This window comes from Acipenser ruthenus, chromosome 35 (genome assembly GCF_902713425.1).
Source record: "Acipenser ruthenus chromosome 35, fAciRut3.2 maternal haplotype, whole genome shotgun sequence".
Lineage (NCBI taxonomy): Eukaryota > Metazoa > Chordata > Actinopteri > Acipenseriformes > Acipenseridae > Acipenser > Acipenser ruthenus.
This window is the reverse complement of record NC_081223.1, coordinates 12,139,202-12,160,039: the sequence shown is the minus strand read 5'-3', so window position 1 is coordinate 12,160,039 and position 20,838 is coordinate 12,139,202. Positions and strand designations below refer to the sequence as shown.

Sequence of the window (20,838 nt, the reverse complement as noted above, 5' to 3'; positions counted from 1 at the left end):
AACCTCCATGTGCTCCGTCTTTCGGGTGAGATATAATTGCAAGTGATTCTGCATCTTATGCATAATTTACACACCCTAGTCTCTGTAAATCGCCTTGGATAAAGTCGACTGCTAAATAAACAAATAATAATAATTTTTAAATGACCGTCAATTACAAAATACAATTTTGCAATAATTGATGCAATAACTGTTTATTCCACCAGGTGGCGAGCAAGCACCATCAAAATATATAATATTCCGCTAACCGACAGCGATTACGTAATCCTATAAAACACGCCCCCTCGTGACGCGGTTTCCAGTGGCAACGGTTGCTAGATCACAAAAGCTTCCCGCAGCAACCGGTGTTTGGTGGAGCCTCGTTTCAGATCACACTGCTTAGAAACCGAAATGGCTCAGAAAAGCGGGTTAGAGGCTCTCGATATCGGCGCTTTGAGTTCGGAACAGCAGGAGAAACTCAAACAATTTAAGGTAACAAAAAGAAAAGACGGAAAATACGGTAAATATATATTTAAAACACAACCCGTTGACTATGACCAATTAGGAACCGGAATGGGCTGATTGACAGCACTACAAACCAGTTAGATTTTAGCAGTGGTTTCCAATCTCCAATCACAAGGCGGGGATTCCATGATTGGCAGAAATAACGACGAATCCTGAAAGCGAAAGGGCGGGCACGACCAAGCTAACACGTAATGTTTCAATTTGTACCAAAAAAAATAAATAAATAAAAAGATATTGTAAACACAGTTTATTATTTATTTATTTTCATTTTTTTTTATTTTGTTATTTATTTTACAGATCAATACTCGCATTGCTAACGAAAAATACCTCCGGTCGCATCCGGAAGTTGAAATGATATTGGGCGAATTTCTGAGGTAAATATTATATTAATAATTTAAAAAACTAAATAAATAAGGGATGAATGGAGTGCTTTATAGTTAATCAAGTGGACTAAAATAAAATGCGGACTAGATGAACTGATTCAGCTTCATAGAGTCCAATGAAAGCTGCTGAATAATGTTCCCTTGTTAACATATTGAATTGCACACCCTCTATATAGAATGAACTCCCTCAGCTTCATAGAGTCCAATGAAAGCTGCTGAATAATGTTCCCTTGTTAACATATTGAATTCCACCCCCTCTATATAGAATGAACTCCCTCAGCTTCATAGAGCCCAATGAAAGCTGCTGAATAATGTTCCCTTGTTAACATATTGAATTCCACCCCCTCTATATAGAATGAACTCCCTCAGCTTCATAGAGTCCAATGAAAGCTGCTGAATAATGTTCCCTTGTTAACATATTGAATTCCACCCCCTCTATATAGAATGAACTCCCTCAGCTTCATAGAGCCCAATGAAAGCTGCTGAATAATGTTCCCTTGTTAACATATTGAATTCCACCCCCTCTATATAGAATGAACTCCCTCAGCTTCATAGAGTCCAATGAAAGCTGCTGAATAATGTTCCCTTGTTAACATATTGAATTCCACCCCCTCTATATAGAATGAACTCCCTCAGCTTCATAGAGTCCAATGAAAGCTGCTGAATAATGTTCCCTTGTTAACATATTGAATTCCACCCCCTCTATATAGAATGAACTCCCTCAGCTTCATAGAGTCCAATGAAAGCTGCTGAATAATGTTCCCTTGTTAACATATTGAATTCCACCCCCTCTATATAGAATGAACTCCCTCAGCTTCATAGAGTCCAATGAAAGCTGCTGAATAATGTTCCCTTGTTAACATATTGAATTCCACCCCCTCTATATAGAATGAACTCCCTCAGCTTCATAGAGTCCAATGAAAGCTGCTGAATAATGTTCCCTTATTAACATATTGAATTGCACACCCTCTATATAGAATGAACTCCCTCAGCTTCATAGAGTCCAATGAAAGCTGCTGAATAATGTTCCCTTGTTAACATATTGAATTCCACCCCCTCTATATAGAATGAACTCCCTCAGCTTCATAGAGTCCAATGAAAGCTGCTGAATAATGTTCCCTTGTTAACATATTGAATTCCACCCCCTCTATATAGAATGAACTCCCTCAGCTTCATAGAGTCCAATGAAAGCTGCTGAATAATGTTCCCTTGTTAACATATTGAATTGCACTCCCTCTATATAGAATGAACTCCCTCAGCTTCATAGAGTCCAATGAAAGCTGCTGAATAATGTTCCCTTGTTAACATATTGAATTCCACCCCCTCTATATAGAATGAACTCCCTCAGCTTCATAGAGTCCAATGAAAGCTGCTGAATAATGTTCCCTTGTTAACATATTGAATTCCACCCCCTCTATATAGAATGAACTCCCTCAGCTTCATAGAGTCCAATGAAAGCTGCTGAATAATGTTCCCTTGTTAACATATTGAATCCCACCCCCTCTATATAGAATGAACTCCCTCAGCTTCATAGAGTCCAATGAAAGCTGCTGAATAATGTTCCCTTGTTAACATATTGAATTCCACCCCCACTATATAGAATGAACTCCCTCAGCTTCATAGAGTCCAATGAAAGCTGCTGAATAATGTTCCCTTGTTAACATATTGAATTCCACCCCCTCTATATAGAATGAACTCCCTCAGCTTCATAGAGTCCAATGAAAGCTGCTGAATAATGTTCCCTTGTTAACATATTGAATTCCACCCCCTCTATATAGAATGAACTCCCTCAGCTTCATAGAGTCCAATGAAAGCTGCTGAATAATGTTCCCTTGTTAACATATTGAATTCCACCCCCTCTATATAGAATGAGCTCCCTCAGCTTCATAGAGTCCAATGAAAGCTGCTGAATAATGTTCCCTTGTTAACATATTGAATTCCACCCCCTCTATATAGAATGAACTCCCTCAGCTTCATAGAGTCCAATGAAAGCTGCTGAATAATGTTCCCTTGTTAACATATTGAATTCCACCCCCTCTATATAGAATGAACTCCCTCAGCTTCATAGAGTCCAATGAAAGCTGCTGAATAATGTTCCCTTATTAACATATTGAATTGCACACCCTCTATATAGAATGAACTCCCTCAGCTTCATAGAGTCCAATGAAAGCTGCTGAATAATGTTCCCTTGTTAACATATTGAATTCCACCCCCTCTATATAGAATGAACTCCCTCAGCTTCATAGAGTCCAATGAAAGCTGCTGAATAATGTTCCCTTGTTAACATATTGAATTCCACCCCCTCTATATAGAATGAACTCCCTCAGCTTCATAGAGTCCAATGAAAGCTGCTGAATAATGTTCCCTTGTTAACATATTGAATTCCACCCCCCTATATAGAATGAACTCCCTCAGCTTCATAGAGTCCAATGAAAGCTGCTGAATAATGTTCCCTTGTTAACATATTGAATTCCACCCCCTCTATATAGAATGAACTCCCTCAGCTTCATAGAGTCCAGTGAAAGCTGCTGAATAATGTTCCCTTGTTAACATATTGAATTCCACCCCCTCTATATAGAATGAACTCCCTCAGCTTCATAGAGCCCAATGAAAGCTGCTGAATAATGTTCCCTTGTTAACATATTGAATTCCACACCCTCTATATAGAATGAACTCCCTCAGCTTCATAGAGCCCAATGAAAGCTGCTGAATAATGTTCCCTTGTTAACATATTGAATTCCACACCCTCTATATAGAATGAACTCCCTCAGCTTCATATATATATATATATATATATATATATATATATATATATATATATATATGTATATGTATATGTATATGTTTGAAAGACTCTAGGCTGTTTCTAATTTATATTACTTGTACAAAGTTTAACACGATTATTTTATTTTGTATTTTGATTTTTTTTTCTAGAGAAATCCTTTTAAAACGGCCCGGCGATATTCGGGAATTTGCTGCAGGTAAGAAATAATAATAATAATAATAATAATAATAATAATAATAATAATAGACTTCATTGAGAGGAGCTCTGAACCCCAGGACTGGGAGTAATTTATTGTTTCTTGGTAAATTATCAATTGACGGCTATATACAATGTTTATTTATTTATTTATTTGTATTTTATTTTATTTTTTATTTTTTTTTCAAGAACATTTTACGGACCCCGCCCTTCCTGGGAGAATTGTGAAGAAGCTGGAGGAGTAGGAAGCAGAAATACAAACCGTTTACATTGTGAGGACAGACTCGCTTACTTACACAGCATCACCCCGAACTGTAGAACTGAGACAGAATTAAAACAAAAAAATATACACCAAATGTCACATCTTTCAATTTGTCAGGTTTGTTGTTAAGTATATATGGGGAAAACTATACAAAGCGATGGGTGTGGAATTCAATATGTTAACAAAGGAACATTATTCAGCAGCTTTCATTGGACTCTATGAAGCTGAGGGAGTTCATTCTATATAGAGGGTGTGGAATTCAATATGTTAACAAGGGAACATTATTCAGCAGCTTTCATTGGACTCTATGAAGCTGAGGGAGTTCATTCTATATAGAGGGGGTGGAATTCAATATGTTAACAAGGGAACATTATTCAGCAGCTTTCATTGGACTCTATGAAGCTGAGGGAGTTCATTCTATATAGAGGGGGTGGAATTCAATATGTTAACAAGGGAACATTATTCAGCAGCTTTCATTGGACTCTATGAAGCTGAGGGAGTTCATTCTATATAGAGGGTGTGCAATTCAATATGTTAACAAGGAAACATTATTCAGCAGCTTTCATTGGACTCTATGAAGCTGAGGGAGTTCATTCTATATAGAGGGGGTGGAATTCAATATGTTAACAAGGGAACATTATTCAGCAGCTTTCATTGGACTCTATGAAGCTGAGGGAGTTCATTCTATATAGAGGGTGTGGAATTCAATATGTTAACAAGGGAACATTCAGCAGCTTTCATTGGACTCTATGAAGCTGAGGGAGTTCATTCTATATAGAGGGGGTGGAATTCAATATGTTAACAAGGGAACATTATTCAGCAGCTTTCATTGGACTCTATGAAGCTGAGGGAGTTCATTCTAAAGGGTGAGGTTGCAGTGTTCCTCGGTGTCTTCAGTTTTGCATTAGCGCTCCCTCGAGGGCTCTCTGTGTGATGCGTGTGTGTTTAATACAGTATCCCGTTGCTTTAGCTCGTGTGGTTAGTTGTTTAATGGAGTGGAACGCTGCTCGGTGTGTGTCTCAGCACGCCTCTTCATTTCCAATGGGGATGGGGAGCCGCGCCTCTGCGCTGTGGGGCGGTGTCTGTTTAAGAATGCGTGCGGAAAAAGCACATGAAAACGTACACGCTAATATTCTGTACGGGGAAATGGGGGTTCATGTGCTCCCCTATGCTTTACCAGACCTCTCTGTGCTTTACAATGCTTCCCTATGCTTTACCAGACCTCTCTGTGCTTTACAATGCTTCCCTATGCTTTACCAGACCTCTCTGTGCTTTACAATGCTCCCCTATGCTTTACCAGACCTCTCTGTGCTTTACAATGCTTGCCTATGCTTTACCAGACCTCTCTGTGCTTTACAATGCTTCCCTATGCTTTACCAGACCTCTCTGTGCTTTACAATGCTTCCCTATGCTTTACCAGACCTCTCTGTGCTTTACAATGCTTCCCTATGCTTTACCAGACCTCTCTGTGCTTTACAATGCTTCCCTATGCTTTACCAGACCTCTCTGTGCTTTACAGTGCTTCCCTATGCTTTACCAGACCTCTCTGTGCTTTACAATGCTTCCCTATGCTTTACCAGACCTCTCTGTGCTTTACAATGCTTCCCTATGCTTTACCAGACCTCTGTGTGCTTCACAATGCTTGCCTATGCTTTCCCATGCTGTCGTTGTGCTGGCTCACACTGTGTTGTTACTATGGGGCCCTCGTGTAAGGTCTGTCCTGTCTCAGCCCGAGCTGTTTACTCGCTGCTCTGCTTCGAGGGGATTTCGTGGCACGGCGTCTCGTGGGGTCTCATTAGTGGCCTGGGTCACGTGGCTGTGCCGTGGGGTTGGTGGGCTCAGTTCGCTGGCAACAACACGCACACGCGTTTTTCTTTTTTCACCTCAAACAAAACAAAGAAAAAACACTACGTTTAACTTATGTTTCAAATCCAAATAAAAAGCAGGTAAATAGGTTGTTAATGATGCATAGTTCACCCCCCTAGTCTCTGTAAGTCTATTTGGATGACAGCGTGTGCTGAATGACTCATTAATAATAATAATAGTAATAATAATAATAGTAATAGTAATCCGCCCCTGGTCTCCGGGGCTCTGAGATAATGACGCACAGCTCTGCTAGTCTGTGTGTTGATCGCTGTGCTCTGTGTCAGCACACACTGTTCAGGACGGGTGTAAGGTGACACCCCAGATGCAGCACAACATGGCATCGCTTATGAATGCAGTTTTAATCCGTTTTCTGAAAAGATAAGGAGAAAACTGAGTATTTCTGGGAAAGTTAACATGCTGGCTGCGAAAAGAAATAAAAAAAAATAAAACTAAACAAAATTAACATAAATTAAATGCAAATTCAATATTGTGTGTCCTACAGCACCCTAGATCATCTCTCTCTCTCTCTCTCTCTCTCTCTCTCTCTCTCTCTCTCTCTCTCTCTCTCTCTCTCTCTCTCTCTCTATATATATATATATATATATATAATATAAATGTATGTTGGTATATTTTGCAATTATAAATACGTGCCTTCCTGGAAAGTTAAGCCCCATGTGGGTTCACTGTAACTGAGGACAACAGTCGCCATGGCAACTCTCAAGGATGCTGTGGTACCGATACCTGAAACCCGTGCCTCCCTCCCCCTCCTCCCTCCCCCCTCCTCATTGTTATCGCACCTCACAGGGCTATACCTGCAACATCACATTTCAGGTCACTTTACCTGAATCCGTTCACCTGAGCACACCTGAGCACACCTGCCTACCTGCGACAGGACGATCAACCATCAACAAGGGGCCACTGCAACCAGGAGAGAGGAGCTTCACAAAGGTTTCTTTACAATGCTTCTCTGTGCTTTACAATGCTTCCCTATGCTTTACCACACCTCTCTGTGCTTTACAATGCTTCCCTATGCTTTACCAGACCTCTCTGTGCTTTACAATGCTTCCCTATGCTTTACCAGACCTCTCTGTACTTTACAATGCCTCCCTGTGCTTTACCAGACCTCTCTGTGCTTTACAATGCTTCCCTATGCTTTACCAGACCTCTCTGTGCTTTACAATGCTTCCCTATGCTTTACCAGACCTCTCTGTGCTTTACAATGCTTCCCTATGCTTTACCAGACCTCTCTGTGCTTTATAATGCTTCCCTATGCTTTACCAGACCTCTCTGTGCTTTACAATGCTTCCCTATGCTTTACCAGACCTCTCTGTGCTTTACAATGCTTCCCTATGCTTTACCAGACCTCTCTGTGCTTTACAATGCTTCCCTATGCTTTACCAGACCTCTCTGTGCTTTACAATGCTTGCCTATGCTTTACCAGACCTCTCTGTGCTTTACAATGCTTCCCTCTGCTTTACCAGACCTCTCTGTGCTTTACAATGCTTCCCTATGCTTTACCAGACCTCTCTGTGCTTTACAATGCTTCCCTATGCTTTACCAGACCTCTCTGTGCTTTACAATGCTTCCCTATGCTTTACCAGACCTCTCTGTGCTTTACAATGCTTCCCTATGCTTTACTATGGTCACTGCATAGTATAACAACAGAAATAAATTTTATCCAGGGTAAGTTGAAGACTGTACAGCTGACACGATGAAATACACAGCGTCCGCATTCGTGATGCAATCAACCGCTAATCAATTACACCCCACACTGTGCCAAACAAAAATCTTTTTCTTCTTCTTCTCTGGAGTGCAATTACCTGGGAATGGGAGAGCCAGGCTGTTATCACTAGAAGAACTGGAAACAAGCAGAGAGAGGAAAAAAACAAACCAAAAAAAAAAAAATAGGATTCGAAAACGCTCTTTAGAAGAATGCGGCAAATTGCAATCTGGGGGTCCTTGAAATAAATCTCTGCCATTGTGTTATCTGCATAGACTGCTGTTCTTCTTCAATCACCAACACACGACAAAAAGCGATTCATTCGTAACCCCCCCCCCCCCCCCCCCCCCTCCGTGCCAGCCCGGGTCTGTGTGGAGAATGATTGTTGCAGTATAATGAATAATTCCTTCAAGGGGTTCTGATAGAGAAATAAAAACAAGAGCAAACCCCCCTCAACCCATCAAGATCCCAAGGTCGCAATTAATTGCACAGTTTCTCTTTTTAATTTTAGTTTGTTAATTGCAAAAATGACCGAAGCTTTGAAGATTTAATTCTGTTCCTTCTATTCGGATCTCCAGTCTGGCGCTCCGCTCCGCTTCGTTTTTTGTATTTTTTTCTTAGAAGATTTGTGTTGCTAGGGAGTTGCTGCTAAGGAGCTTTGATTGGCTCAGCTGGGATTCTAAACTCGTGGGAGCCCGGCCAATCACGCCTGCGGGGCGTGTCCACTGCGAGAAGGAAGAAAAAAAAAAAAACTGGCACCATGCGGGTTCTTGTGGTTTGTCACGTCCCCAGGACCCCTCTGTGCGATTACAGCCTTATAAATCACTGCGGCCCCACATCCTGCTCTCTATGCAAAGAGAGTCAAGTGCTCTTTGGACTGAATGGAGAGGCGAGGGGCAGCAACCGCTAAACTTTCGGGTCAAAGACCAACGTCTTACCGTTCAAATAGCCAGCTCTGTAGTGGAGAGGCGAATACGGGACTTATCGGGGGATAGGAATGAGACTCCTATTGCACAGCAGTGTCACCCAGTCCAGGTTTCACTGCTACCAGCTTAATCAGCTCCAGTGTGTCTAGGCAACAAGCTCAGGTGTGTCTGATTATTAAACTCCTAGTGACACCAGGACTGGATCACACTGCTGTGCAGCGGGAGTCTGATTCCCATCCCTGTAGATAGATAGATAGTCGTTGGTTGAAGGAGGTTTTTAGCTGATTTTAGAGAGAAGACAGCTACAGTATATTGGTGGTAGCAGTGGGATATTTAGACAGCTAGATCAGGGATGGGAATAAGACTCCTATTGCACAGCAGGGTCACCCAGTCCAGGTTTTACTACCAGCTTGATCAGCCCCAGTGTGTCTTATTATTAAACTGCCTTGTGCTGATGTCAGTATTTTTTAACTCTCCAGCCAAGAGCAGGAGATCCATTACAGTATCCGCCCCTCCTGCTCTGCGCTGGACTCGCCCTGACCTGAGCCCCACGTTACTGGATCCTCAGCTGATGCACCATCCTTGCACTATCGCGCTGCTATTATTACATCAGTGTAGATGCAAATTGTCTTTAAAGCCTAACTTGTTACTTCTCATATTGTATTCTAAGTAGCATTTGCACTGACTGTAAACTACACTGTATTTAAATATCGCCCTGTAACACCTGTAAGTCGCCTTGCAGAAAGGCGTCTGCTCAATAAGCGATGACACTGTTCCTGATCATTTTGTCTTTCTTTCTACCAGCGTTAAGGGCATCTCTCTTATTTGACTGGAGACCCAGGGCACAGTAAGATGGCTTCAGCAGCAGCCTGGCTGTGGATACTCTCCGTCGCTGCACAGCAAGCTTGGAGTAAGTGTGTAAAAACAGCCATGCTTTGTTTTACTGCCAGAACACATATCTTCCCATTTAAGGGTCATGCTTTATCTTAAAGGCAATTATTATTATTATTTTTTCCCCTGTTCATTAACTGTTACTAGCTGACTAACGCATTAATGTTAGTTTATTATTATTGAGTCATTTAGCAGACGCTTTTATCCTAAGCAACTTACAGACTGGAGGGGGTGAACTCTACTTCATCATCAACTGCTGCTGCTGCTGCAGAGTCACTTCCAATAGGACCTCGTTTGTTTTACGTCTCATCCGAAGGACGGAGCACAAGGAGGTGAAGTGACTTGCTCAGGGTCACGCACACACACACACACACACACACACACGCAGGGAGTCAGTGGCTGAGCTGGGGTTTGAACCTCCTGGTATCAAGACCCCTTTTCTCTAAGCGCTGGACCCCCAAGCCTCCTTCATCTTCTTAGTATAATAATATTGTTATATTATAATGTAATGATACTGTTTTAAGCTGCTTTTTAACCTCTGTGCCCAGGTACCTCCCTGCCCATGAAGCCAGCGATGAACTTCACCTTGCAGGGATTCCCAGCGGCTTACCTGAGGACTGCAGAGAGACTGGTAACTATACAGACACTGACAACTGACATGCGTGTGTGTGTGTGTGTGTCTATATATATATATATATAATACAATATAAGCACAGACACTGTAGACAGATACATACGTGTGTGTATATATAGATATATATATACATACTGTAGACTTAGGCATTTAGATACACAAATATAGACATAGACACATTATTTATATATATATATATATATACAATAATCCTCTATAGGCATAGACACTGTAGACAGATATAGATCTATATATGAATTCATTATTTTCATTGTGTCTTAAACAGGTGTCCCAATGTTTTGGAAACGGTAAGCCTTCCACACCTCATCCTGGATTCAGTGTGTGTGTGTGTGTGTGTAAGTGCCTGTGTGTGTGTGTGTGTGCCTGTGTATGTGTGTGTGTGCCTGTGAGTGCCTGTGTGTGTGTGTGTGTGTGTGTGTGTGTGTGTGTGTGCCTGTGAGTGTGTGTGTGCCTGTGTATGTGCCTGTGTGTGTGTGAGTGCCTGTGTGTGTGTGTGTGTGCCTGTGTGTGTGTGTGTTTGTGTGCCTGTGAGTGCCTGTGTGTGTGTGTGTGTGTGCCTGTGTGTGTGTGAGTGCCTGTGTGTGTGTGTGTGTGTGTGTGTGTGTGTGTGTGTGTGTGTGTGTGTGTGCCTGTGAGTGCCTGCGTGTGTTTGCTGTTTTTCCTTTAAAAACCCGTCTCTCTCTCTCTCTCTCTCTCTCTCTTCTCGTAGATAACAGCATTCCTCAGAGACTGGCAGACCTCCTGGGCAGGTAGTGTACTGAACTGGCAGCAAACGTCTCTCTGAGGCTCGTCTCCGGGTGATTCGGAGTGCTGTGTGCGTGCGTGCGTGCGTGCGTGCGTGACTGGCAGACCTTTTTAATCAGTGTCATTGCGATTAATGTCTGAATTGTCAGTAAAGGGATGTGTTCTCGAAGCTCAGGGCGTTGTATTTGCCACAATCGATTTTAAGCCGCTCTGACTTCATTACCAGCGCAAAGGAAATCGAGTTTGAAAGCCTCTGATTCGGTGATCCAGTGTCTCCTCTCTCCCTCCAGCTCCACGGTGCTGTTTGAGAACATGACACGCCCCCTCCCTGTCTTCCTGCCGCCCCTCCCTCTGCTCAACGGCATGATCTTCATGGTAAGAGCGCCCCAATCCTACTCAAACTACCCCCCCACCCGCGTTTCCCACAGATAGCACAGTGTAATCAAGCACAGTGAAAGCATGGTGAAGCATAGGGAAGCATTGTAAAGCACAGAGAGGTCTGGTAAAGCATAGGGAAGCATTGTAAAGCACAGAGAGGTCTGGTAAAGCATAGGGAAGCATTGTAAAGCACAGAGAGGTCTGGTGAAGCAGAGGCAAGCATTGTAAAGCACAGAGTGGTCTAGTAAAGAATAGGGAAGCATTGTAAAGCACAGAGAGGTCTGGTAAAGCATAGGGAAGCATTGTAAAGCACAGAGAGGTCTGGTGAAGCAGAGGCAAGCATTGTAAAGCACAGAGTGGTCTAGTAAAGAATAGGGAAGCATTGTAAAGCACAGAGAGGTCTGGTAAAGCATAGGGAAGCATTGTAAAGCACAGAGAGGTCTGGTAAAGCATAGGCAAGCATTGTAAAGCACAGAGAGGTCTGGTAAAGCACAGGGAAGCATTGTAAAGCACAGATAGGTCTGGTAAAGCATAGGGAAGCATTGTAAAGCACAGAGAGGTCTGGTAAAGCATAGGGAAGCATTGTAAAGCACAGAGAGGTCTGGTAAAGAATAGGGAAGCATTGTAAAGCACAGAGAGGCATGGTAACTAGTTAAGTAAGCTTTTCAGAGGGCAGCGATGGGCTTCATTTTTCTTCTCCTGCTCTAACCTGAGTCTTCTTTTACAGAACAAGGCTGACGAGGATTTCTTCCGCTCTCTGGAGATGCTGAGAAACATATCGGTGAGCCAGACCTCTTCTCCAGTCACTCCCTGCAGTGTCTGTGTGGGGTGTGTGTGTGTGTGTGTGTGTGTGTGTGCGTGTAGGGTCCTTTACAGGAGGGTTACTGCATACATACACCCTAACCCTCTCTCCACTCTCTCTCTCTCTCTCTCTCGCCGCTCTTTCCTCTCTGTGACTACCTCCTCTCCCTCTAACTCTGCTCTCCTCTCTCTCTACCTCTCCTCTCTCTCCCTCTCTCCCCTTTCTCTCTGTTCTCTTCTCTCTCCCTCTATCTCTGCTCTCTCCTTTCTCTCTGTGTCTAACACCTCTCTCTCTCTCTCTCTCTCTGCTCTCTCTCTCTCTCTGCTCTCTCTCTCTCTCTCTCTCTCTCTCTCTGCTCCTCTCTCTCTCTCTCTCTCTCTCTCTCTCTCTCTCTCTCTCTCTCTCTCTCTCCAGGGTGATGTCCCTTCATTCTCTCCTGTGCCCCCTGCACAGCATGGCTGCCCCCCTGGCCTGGTCCACTCTGCTGGGTTCTGGCAGTGCTGTGGACCCGGCCCGGTTCATGCTGGTTGCTGTGGGGGGCGGAGCCGCTGATCCGATTGGGGCTGCAGCCGGACTCGCTGAGCGCACTGCCCATGGCGGGATTCAACGCGGGGCAGAGAGAGACCCATGTGAGTACTGAAGGGACACTGAGGACATGTGCTGGAATATAGAAGACTATACAAGAGGCGGTGTGGAATTCAATATGTTAACAAGGAACATTATTCAGCAGCTTTCATTGGACTCTATGAAGCTGAGGGAGTTCATTCTATATAGAGGGGGTGGAATTCAATATGTTAACAAGGGAACATTATTCAGCAGCTTTCATTGGACTCTATGAAGCTGAGGGAGTTTATTCTATTAGAGGGGTGGAATTCAATATGTTAACAAGGGAACATTATTCAGCAGCTTTCCATTAGACTCTATGAAGCTGAGGGAGTTCATTCTATATAGAGGGGGTGGAATTCAATATGTTAACAAGCGAACATTATTCAGCAGCTTTCATTGACTCTATGAAGCTGAGGGAGTTCATTCTATATAGAGGGGGTGGAATTCAATATGTTAACAAGGGAACCATATTCAGCAGCTTTCATTGGACTCTATGGAGCTGAGGGAGTTCATTCTATATAGAGGGGGTGGAATTCAATATGTTAACAAGGGAACATTATTCAGCAGCTTTCATTGGACTCTATGAAGCTGAGGGAGTTCATTCTATATAGAGGGGGGTGGAATTCAATATGTTAACAAGGGAACATTATTCAGCAGCTTTCATTGGACTCTATGAAGCTGAGGAGTTCATTCTCTATAGGCTGGTGATGCAACACTTTTGGCCAGAGCTGTAACATTGCTGTTTTATTGAGTTCTGCTCCTCTCCGCGCAGGATGGGCGTGTTCAACCAGCACTACGACGTCCTGCCCCCCGGCGACAGAGAGAAGCTCCTCCATTGGGTGAAGCACTGCGTTGCCATGGAAATGTTCAACTGCAGCATGGGACAGCCAATGGGGAAACGGAGGCAAATCTGAGAAAGGTGACATCATAGAATTTTTTTCTCAATTGACTCCCCTGGATTAATAAAGGTTGATTGATTTGAACTTTGTCAACTGTGTTTTAAAAACTTTATTGAAAGTCCCTCCCCCCTCACCCCCTTTAATCAAGCCCCTCCCCCTCTGATTTCCGCTCGACTCTCTCGTTAGACCCCCGAGTGAAATGCCCTCCACGGCTCCGCTGGCTGAAAGCGCACACGATGGCAGTGCTGGGGCGCTCCTGTCTCTAGTCCCCGCCCTCGGAGCTTGAGGATATCCCAATCGGATGAGGTAGGTGACAGGGTTTTTTTTTTTGTCGGAAACTCCTGTCTAAACGTTTGTCATTGAGTTTACACTGAAGACACTGAGAAAGACTTTTCAGTAAAGCATGTTAATGGATTGTAATGGATTGTAATGGTCTGTAGTACATTGTAATGGTCTGTAATGCATGTAATGGTCTGTAATGCATTGTAATGGTCTGTAATGCATTGTAATGGTCTGTAGTACATTTTAATGGTCTGTAATGCATTGTAATGGTCTGTAATGCATTGTAATGGTCTGTAATGCATTGTAATGGTCTGTAGTACATTTTAATGGTCTGTAATGCATTGTAATGGTCTGTAATGCATTGTAATGGTCTGTAATGCATTGTAATGGTCTGTAATGCATTGTAATGGTCTGTAATGCATTGTAATGGTCTGTAATGCATTGTAATGGTCTGTAATGCATTGTAATGGTCTGTAGTACATTTTAATGGTCTGTAATGCATTGTAATGGTCTGTAGTACATTTTAATGGTCTGTAATGCATTGTAATGGTCTGTAATGCATTGTAATGGTCTGTAATGCATTGTAATGGTCTGTAATGCATTGTAATGGTCTGTAATGCATTGTAATGGTCTGTAATGCATTGTAATGGTCTGTAGTACATTTTAATGGTCTGTAATGCATTGTAATGGTCTGTAATGCCATTGTAATGGTCTGTAATGCATTGTAATGGTCTGTAGTACATTGTAATGGTCTGTAATGCATTGTAATGGTCTGTAATGCATTGTAATGGTCTGTAATGCATTGTAATGGTCTGTAATGCATTGTAATGGTCTGTAGTACATTTTAATGGTCTGTAATGCATTGTAATGGTCTGTAATGCATTGTAATGGGTCTGTAGTACATTGTAATGGTCTGTAATGCATTGTAATGGATTGTAACACATTGTAATGGTCTGTAATGCATTGTAATGGTCCTCTAATGGCATTGTAATGATTTGTAGTACATTGTAATGGTCTCTAATGCATTGTAATGGTCTTTAATGCATTGTAAAAGTCTGTTGTAACGCATTGTAAATCCTCTCTGGTGCAGCTCTGTTATTTCTTCAATCACTCGCTCTCGGAGTCGATGTTCAGCAACATGTACGACCTGAACCACAGTCAGGGGCGGAGCCTGCTGAGCAAGCTGATGACAGGCTGCCTGGACCCCGCCCACAACGAGGAGAGCATCGGCAGGTGAGAACCGTGCCATGCCATTCTAAACCATACCAGACTGTGCCATGCCATTCTAAACCATACCAGACCGTGCCATGCCCTTCTAAAACCATACCAGACTGTGCCATACCATTTTAAACCATACCAGACTGTGCCATACCATTCTAAACCATACCAGACTGCCATGCCCTTCTAAACCATACCAGACTGTGCCATACCATTCTAAACCATGCCATGCCATACAGAACTATACCGTACCATACTGAACTATAGCATTCCATACTATAGTGTGGGTTTCTAACTGAGTGTTTTAGACTCACGGCTGAACTGTACACACTCAGTACTTAGAAAAAGCACAGCAAAGTGTAATAAAGCACAGTGACAGCATGGTAAAGCATAGGGAAGCATTGTAAAGCACAGAGAGGTCTGGTAAAGCATAGGGAAGCATTGTAAAGCACAGAGAGGTCTGGTAAAGCATAGGGAAGCATTTGTAAAGCACAGAGAGGTCTGGTAAAGCATAGGGAAGCATTGTAAAGCACAGAGAGGTCTGGTAAAGCACAGGGAAGCATTGTAAAGCACAGAGAGGTCTGGTAAAGCATAGGGAAGCATTGTAAAGCACAGAGAGGTGTGGTAAAGCATAGGGAAGCATTGTAAAAGCACAGAGAGGTCTGGTAAAGCATAGGGAAAGCATTGTAAAGCACAGAGAGGTGTGGTAAAGCATAGGGAAGCATTGTAAAGCACAGAGAGGTCTGGTAAAGCATAGGGAAGCATTGTAAAGTACAGAGAGATGTGGTAAAGCATAGGAAGCATTGTAAAGCACAGAGAGGCTGGTAAAGCATAGGGAAGCATTGTAAAGCACAGAGAGGTGTGGTAAAGCATAGGGAAGCATTGTAAAGCAACAGAGAGGTCTGGTAAAGCATAGGGAAGCATTGTAAAGCACAGAGAGGTCTGGTAAAGCACATGGAAGCATTGTAAAGCACAGAGAGGTACGGTAAAGCATATTAAAAATTGGCAAACTCTGGTAATGAATTAATTAAAGAGGTAATTAACACTAAGGCTGGCGCAGAGGGCACTCTGTTTGTTTCTCCTCTCCTCGTTAAGAGATCCTGACTCGCTCCTCCTGAAGCCCAGTCCTGCTTATTTTTATCCCATTCTTCTCTCTAACGAGGCTGTTTTGTTCTCCAGGCTGGGAGCGCTCGCTTGTTTCTATGACAACGTGGGCGCCCTGAGCGACAACGCCAGCCGGAGCCTTCTACCCCTGCTGAGTGACTGCAGAAACCCTGGAATCAAACAGGTGGATGCATGAATTACACTTAGAGTGTCCCATAGTAACAGCACAGTGACAGCATGGGAGCGAGTAGGCAAGCATTGTAAAGCATAGGCAAGCATAGGGAAGCATTGTAAAGCATAGGGAAGCATTGTAAAGCATAGGGAAGCATAGGCAAGCATTGTAAAGCATAGGGAAGCATAGGGAAGCATTGTAAAGCATTGGCAAGCATAGGGAAGCATAGGGAAGCATTGTAAAGCATAGGGAAGCATAGGGAAGCATTGTAAAGCATAGGGAAGCATAGGGAAGCATTGTAAAGCATAGGGAAGCATTGTAAAGCATAGGGAAGCAGGTATTACACACTGAACAACAGCACCACCTGGTGGAATCCCCAAATATTGCGCTGTAGACCAAGCTCAGTCAGTCTGAAAGTGTTTGTAATTGTCAGCCTGTATTTGTCTGTGTGTGTGTCTGTCTGCGTGTGTGTGTCAGTCTGTCTGTCTGTCTGTGTGTCTGTCCGTGTGTCTGTCTGCGTGTGTGTCAGTCTGTCTGTCCGTGTGTCTGTCTGCGTGTGTGTGTCAGTCTGTCTGTCCGTGTGTCTGTCTGCGTGTGTGTGTCTGTGTGTCTGTCCGTGTGTCTGTCTGCGTGTGTGTGTCAGTCTGTCTGTCCGTGTGTCTGTCTGCGTGTGTGTGTCAGTCTGTCTGTCTGTGTGTAATTCCCTCTCTCTTCCATGCTTCAGGCTCCAGCGACAGCTTGCGGAGAAGGTGCTGGGGGTCCGGGCCCCTGACCAAGCAGATGATGTCACCCTGGGCCCCTGCGGCCCCCCGCCCTGTCCCTGGCTCAGCTGTGCAGCCTCTCCGCGGCCGATATCCAGGACAGCCTGGCCTCTCTGGCCAGGGTGAGCTGGAGGAGAGAGCAGGCCAGCGCTCTGGCCAGCAAATACCTGAGCAAGGTGCAGGTGAGAGGAGCTCAGGGCTTAGGAACCCTAAGATTTCGACTGTTATTTGTTAATGAGTCATTTTAGCAGATGCTTTTATCCAAAGTGCCCTTACAGAGACTAGAAGTGTGAACTCTGCATCATCAACAACTGCTGCTGCTGCTGCTGCAGAGTCACTTCCAATAGGAGCTTGTTTGTTTTACGTCTCATCGAAGGATGGAGCACAAGGAGGTGAAGTGACTTGCTCAGGGTCACACACAGGGGAGTCAGTGGCTGAGCCGGGACTTGAACCGGGAGCAGGTGTTTTAGCTGTCAGGGCTTGCACTGTATTCTGATTGGTTGGTGTTACAGGGAGGGTTTGCGCTGTATTCTGATTGGTTGGTGTTACAGGGCAGAGGGTTTGCGCTGTATTCTGATTGGTTGGTGCCACAGGGCAGAGGGCTTGTGCTGTATTCTCTGATTGAATCTCCCTGCTGTTGCAGATCTCCTCTCCAGACGACCTCATGAAGATGGGGACCTTGGTGAAGGGGGTGTCCAGCGCGGTGCTGGGGGCCCTGAAGGGGGACCAGCTCCTTAGGGCCAGCGGACTGGAGGATATGGCGAGGACCCTGTCCCCCCTGCAGAGAAAAGCCCTGGTCAATGCGGTGAGAGACACACTGAGACACACACTGACATACTGAGACACACACTGACACACACACACACTCGCACTGACACTCTCACACACGCACACTGACACACACACTCACACACACACACACACACACACACACACACACACACACGTTGATTCTCTCAGTGTTTGAAGCTGCTGCCCTGCTTGCTGTCCCTGCAGATCCAGAGGGATGTCTCCGCGCTGCTCCAGTCCTTGGCGGGCTCTCTGGTTGGCAGCCTGGCTCTCCACACGCTCCAGCAGGCCTCCGTCGACTCGGTGGGGGTGATCCAGGGCAAGAGCTGGAACCGGGGCCAGGTAAGACCCAGCCAGACCCAGGCCAGACCCAGGCCACTAGCAGCTAATAGCCCCAGCAGCACTCAAGCTCTGTTAACAAAATCTTGAGATCTCAAGAGATCAGACTCTCCCTCTCCCTCTCCCTCTTCCTCTCTCTCTCTCTCTCTCTCTCTCTCTCTCTCTCTCTCTCTCTCCTCTCCCTCTCCTCTCCCTCTCCCTCTACCTCTCCTCTCTCTCTCTCTCTCCCCTCTCTCTCTCTCTCTCTCTCTCTCTCTCTCTCTCTCTCTCTCTCTCTCTCTCAGGCAGCTCACCTGGTAAAGAAGCTGTTAGCAGGGGATTCAGCCCAGTGACATCAGGTGAGTAATTGTTCTGTTCTAGCCTTTTACACGCGTCGGTCTTTGTGCACGATATGTGGAAGTACACAACTGTACCAGAAAAGAGCTTGGGACAGGGTTAGGGTTAATGGTTAGGGTTAAGGTTAGGGTTAGAGTTAGGGTTAGGGTTAGGGTTTAGAGTTAGAGTTAGGGTTAGGGTTAGGGTTAGAGTTAGGGTTAGGGATTAGAGTTAGGGTTTAGAGTTAGAGTTAGGGTTAGGTTTAGAGTTAGGGTTTAGAGTTAGAGTTAGGGTTAGGGTTTAGAGTTAGGGTTAGGGTTAGGGTTAGGGTTAGGGTTAGAGTTAGGGTTAGGGATTAGAGTTAGGGTTTAGAGTTAGGGTAGGGTTAGGGTTAGGGTTAGGGTTAGGGTTAGGGTTAGGGTTTAGAGTTAGAGTTAGGGTTAGGGTTAGAGTTAGGGTTAGGATTAGAGTTAGGGTTTAGAGTTAGAGTTAGGTTAGGGTTAGAGTTAGGGTTAGGGTTAGGGTTAGAGTTAGGGTTAGGGATTAGAGTTAGGGTTTAGAGTTAGAGTTAGGGTTAGGGTTAGGGTTAGGGTTAGGGTTAATGGTTAGGGTTAAGGTTAGGGTTAGAGTAGGGTTAGGGTTAGGGTTTAGAGTTAGAGTTAGGGTTAGGGTTAGAGTTAGGGTTAGGGATTAGAGTTAGGGTTAGAGTTAGAGTTAGGGTTAGGGTTTAGAGTTAGGGTTAGGGTTAGGGTAGGGTTAGGTTAGAGTTAGGGTTAGGGATTAGAGTTAGGGTTTAGAGTTAGGGTTAGGGTTAGGGTTAGGGTTAGGGTTAGGGTAGGGTTAGGGTTAGGGTTTAGAGTTAGAGTTAGAGTTAGGTTAGGTTAGAGTTAGGGTTAGGGATTAGAGTTAGGGTTTAGAGTTAGAGTTAGGGTTAGGGTTTAGAGTTAGGGTTAGGGTTAGGGTAGGGTTAGAGTTAGGGTTAGGGATTAGAGTTAGGGTTTAGAGTTAGAGTTAGGGTTAGGGTTAGGGTTAGGGTTAGGGTTAATGGTTAGGGTTAAGGTTAGGGTTAGAGTTAGGGTTAGGGTTAGGGTTTAGAGTTAGAGTTAGGGTTAGGGTTAGAGTTAGGGTTAGGGATTAGAGTTAGGGTTAGAGTTAGAGTTAGGGTTAGGGTTTAGAGTAGGGTTAGGGTTAGGGTTAGGTTAGAGTAGGGTTAGGGATTAGAGTTAGGGTTTAGAGTTAGGGTTAGGGTTAGGGTTAGGGTTAGTGTTAGGGTTCAGGTTCGGGTTAGGGTTCGGGTTTGGGTTCGGGTTCGGGTTAGGGTATCTTGAATGCATAATATAACTGTAATAGTGTATTTACTAGTTAGCTGCTCTGCAAACAGTAATCGGAGACGCTTCATGTAAAGTGTTATCAGTCTCTGATATGTTTCTGGTGTGTATTGCTGACCTGTCATTGATGCGTTGTTTGCGTGTGTGCAGGATGCTGGGCTCTGCTCTGCAGGGCGTCACGTGTGACCTGATCGATTCCATCGGAGATCAGAACATGCTGGAGACGGCAGCCATCCTGTCTGAGAACAAGGCCTGGCTCTCTCAGCACCAGGTACTGAACCACAAGAACCACAAGAACCACAAGAACCACAGCACAGTCTTGAGCATTCACATCCCCGCTGAGATACACACACACTGAGACACATGCACACACACGCATGCATACACACTCACGCACAAGACACACACACACGCACATACAATGTAATAAAATTGGAATAAAAAAAAAAAAAACTTATTTAGTAAGGACTCTCCGATAGAAAACTACAGCAACAACAGCCCTCTCTCTTTATTTCTCCACATCAGTAAACTGTGACATTTTGAAAACTGAGAATTGGAGATGTTTGCTGAGTTGAAACACGAAGCCACTTTCTCAGAATCTTGAAAGCTGTTTCCAGGAGACCCCCGGGAGACCTAGTTTGAGGTTTGCTGTATCAAAACCCCCCCCCAAGTCTCCCTGCCTGGTGTGCCGCGCAGCGACCTGAAACCTACAGTCTCCTGAAACCAAGCTCCAAGCCTCAGAGCGGTGGCTTCGTGCTCCCTTCATCTTTGTATTGGGTTCGTTCTCAGCTGGCCTGCTCTGCTAAGAAGCTGTGGGCTGCTCTCAATCGAACCCGCGCTGATTACTTCGGCAGCATGAATAATTCCGAGCTGCAAGACGTCCCTCCTGTCTTCCTGCTGCACCTGACGTGAGTACC

The 20,838-nt window shown here is 44.4% G+C and overlaps 1 protein-coding gene and 1 long non-coding RNA gene across 2 annotated transcripts; both read left to right on the top strand.

The window, feature by feature from the left end:
* Window positions 1–383: 383 nt before the first annotated feature.
* LOC131705242 (uncharacterized) lies at window positions 384–3,836 on the top strand. The gene is made up of 3 exons (XR_009310256.1): window positions 384–496; window positions 799–875; window positions 3,819–3,836. It is a non-coding gene; the product is annotated as an uncharacterized LOC131705242 (long non-coding RNA).
* Window positions 3,837–4,105: 269 nt separating this feature from the next.
* LOC131705173 (uncharacterized) lies at window positions 4,106–13,899 on the top strand. The gene is made up of 11 exons (XM_059007424.1): window positions 4,106–4,243; window positions 6,797–6,940; window positions 9,443–9,548; window positions 10,078–10,160; window positions 10,450–10,471; window positions 10,894–10,933; window positions 11,219–11,303; window positions 12,034–12,087; window positions 12,523–12,605; window positions 13,487–13,618; window positions 13,800–13,899. The coding sequence occupies exons 3-11, from the start codon at window positions 9,491–9,493 to the stop codon at window positions 13,897–13,899; spliced, it is 657 nt and encodes a 218-aa protein (XP_058863407.1). The 5' UTR covers window positions 4,106–4,243; window positions 6,797–6,940; window positions 9,443–9,490.
* The last annotated feature ends 6,939 nt before the right edge of the window (window positions 13,900–20,838 follow it).

Excerpts from the sequence above, each read along its gene's own strand:
- LOC131705173 (XM_059007424.1), top strand. The coding sequence starts at position 9,491 with ATGGCTTCAGCAGCAGCCTGGCTGTGGATACTCTCCGTCGCTGCACAG. Across the intron at positions 10,161-10,449 it reads TGAGGACTGCAGAGAGACTG|GTGTCCCAATGTTTTGGAAA; the intron begins GTAACTATACAG and ends TGTCTTAAACAG. Across the intron at positions 13,619-13,799 it reads CAGCCAATGGGGAAACGGAG|ACCCCCGAGTGAAATGCCCT; the intron begins GCAAATCTGAGA and ends CTCTCTCGTTAG.